Raw genomic sequence first — 1,931 nt, 5'->3', positions numbered from 1 at the left:
CATGGTTATCAGAGATCTTCAAGATTGACAGAAAGACACACACACAGACACCCCAGAAAAGAAACATTGCTCAGACAACGTCTCCTTACTGTGGATAATATTTGACTTCTCACCCTTGGCATGTGACAAGCAAGAGCATTTCTTACAGTGACAGGTGAAAGAAACATGTCTCTGAAAGTCTTTTTCTTTCCAGCTGTAAACAGGAAAGGCACCTACAGAACAGGCAGGCAAATAGAACAGATCTGATCTTCCACACACTATCAGAGAGAAAGAACCATCTTCAGGTCATCAAAGAGCAAGGCAAGAAATAAACACCTGCAGAAAGGAAGAGATCATGACACACTATTCCCAGTTATATGACTAAGACTAAACAATAATTTAGGTGTTTAGTAAGCAGTGAACACACAACTTGCTTTCCCCAGAGCTCCCACATGACCTTTGTCATAACTATATAATTAAGCTGTGCAGTTACACAATTAGGACAACATGCAAATACAAACAAAGAACCTCCCAGGGCTAGAATAACATGTCTTCCAGCCAAACAGCTGGGGAAGGAAAACCTCACATTGCAAGGTACTACAGCTGTGCCATGAACCAAAAAACACAAAAAGCCTTCCCTTGTGTCCTTCAACAGACAATCCTGCACAACTCCCAGGACTGGAATCTCCCACCCATCACATTACCCAGGATGCCCTTTGACCCATCTAATTTACAAGCACGTGGCACATAAGGCCCAGTTTATCAGATCATTTCTCTTAAATTCACCGATTCACTTAAATTCACAGAGATATCTTTACACTTCTGCACAAAGATACATTTGTCTGCTCACTGACCTTCTGTGAAGAAACCTCAAAGGAAAAGAGGAGCAGTGCTCCAGTGAATGTATGCAGACATTCACAGTGGGTCAGTGAAGGTCCGCATAGGGGCAATCACCCTCTCCTTACATCTCCCTCTGCACCTTGAGTCTCTCCCCTTGCACTCCCGCAAGGCTCTTGCCATGACATGTATTTTATAGCCAAGGCACATCCAGCCTCATTGCACAAGACTCAACCTCAAAAGACAATAAATCAGCAAAACGCCCCTGTCATTTCCTCCTGCATTTCCTCCTCCACAGGCAGCACCCAAAACTGGTTTTGACCAGTCACTGCTTGCAACCCAATCCTTCATCTTCATAACAGGCAGACAGACATCATCAATGGACCAGATGTTGCCCAGTCCATTTCCCTACAGGAAACACAGAGAGCGAAGTATGGACGAATGCAAAGACATTTCCTACTGACCTCCATTATGTATCATTGAGATACATGAAGACTAAAAGGTTACAAATGATAAGAAGCATGTAGTAAAGTTAATCTTGCAATCTAGAGAACCTCACCCAAATCAAGTGCATGTGCAATTGGGAAGACACCTGAACCTGCAAAGAGCACAAACTACAATTTGCTAATAAAGCAACACACCTGTACAGAAGACCAAGGAATGAAAGGAACCCGGGTGTTACACGTCAGGGCATGGAAAGGACTTGGTGCATGATGAAAACAGGAAGCCTCACCCAAACTTCCAGCCACCATCAGGCTCACTACACCTGCCTCCTCAGCAACCTGGAAGACTGAGCAAGGACCAGCCAACAGAGTGTCAATGCACGAATATCTGCCAGGTTTGTCAGCAAACTTCCGTACACAGAGAACAAAATACGGCGGGGAAAGAGCTGAAGAGCTGAAGAGCAGAAGGAGAAGCTTCGCAGAAACAGTTTGGTCAGAAGAACTCACCGAGAGAGGGGCGGGGTTCTCGTGCTTGGGACCGGCAGGTTCCTGGTCTCCGAGCAGCGGCGCGGGCTCGTCGGGCGGCGGCCGGGCCGGCAGGGTGTCGCAGCAGCTGGCGGCCGAGAAGCGGAGGTGGCTCTTGCGCGAGTCGGCCGTGAGAGACACGTCGTG

The 1,931-nt window shown here is 47.0% G+C and overlaps 1 protein-coding gene across 1 annotated transcript in view; it reads right to left on the bottom strand.

Annotated features, from left to right (window-relative positions):
• Nucleotides 1-1,931, bottom strand: part of LOC108641716 (protocadherin gamma-A5-like) — a 40,957-nt gene that overhangs the window by 9,823 nt on the left and 29,203 nt on the right. The window contains exons 3-4 of the mRNA XM_029960212.1: nt 1,767-1,898; nt 1,139-1,224 (exon numbers count right to left, since the gene is read on the bottom strand). Of these exons, the coding sequence (XP_029816072.1) occupies nt 1,139-1,224; nt 1,767-1,898 (218 nt within the window). The remainder of the gene's footprint in view (nt 1-1,138; nt 1,225-1,766; nt 1,899-1,931) is intronic.

The sequence above is a fragment of the Manacus vitellinus genome, unplaced genomic scaffold (genome assembly GCF_001715985.3).
Source record: "Manacus vitellinus isolate BGI_N305 unplaced genomic scaffold, ASM171598v3 scaffold_25_pilon, whole genome shotgun sequence".
Taxonomy (NCBI): Eukaryota; Metazoa; Chordata; class Aves; order Passeriformes; family Pipridae; genus Manacus; species Manacus vitellinus.
The sequence above is the reverse complement of the archived record's forward strand: the minus strand, read 5'-3'. Positions and strand labels throughout refer to the sequence as shown.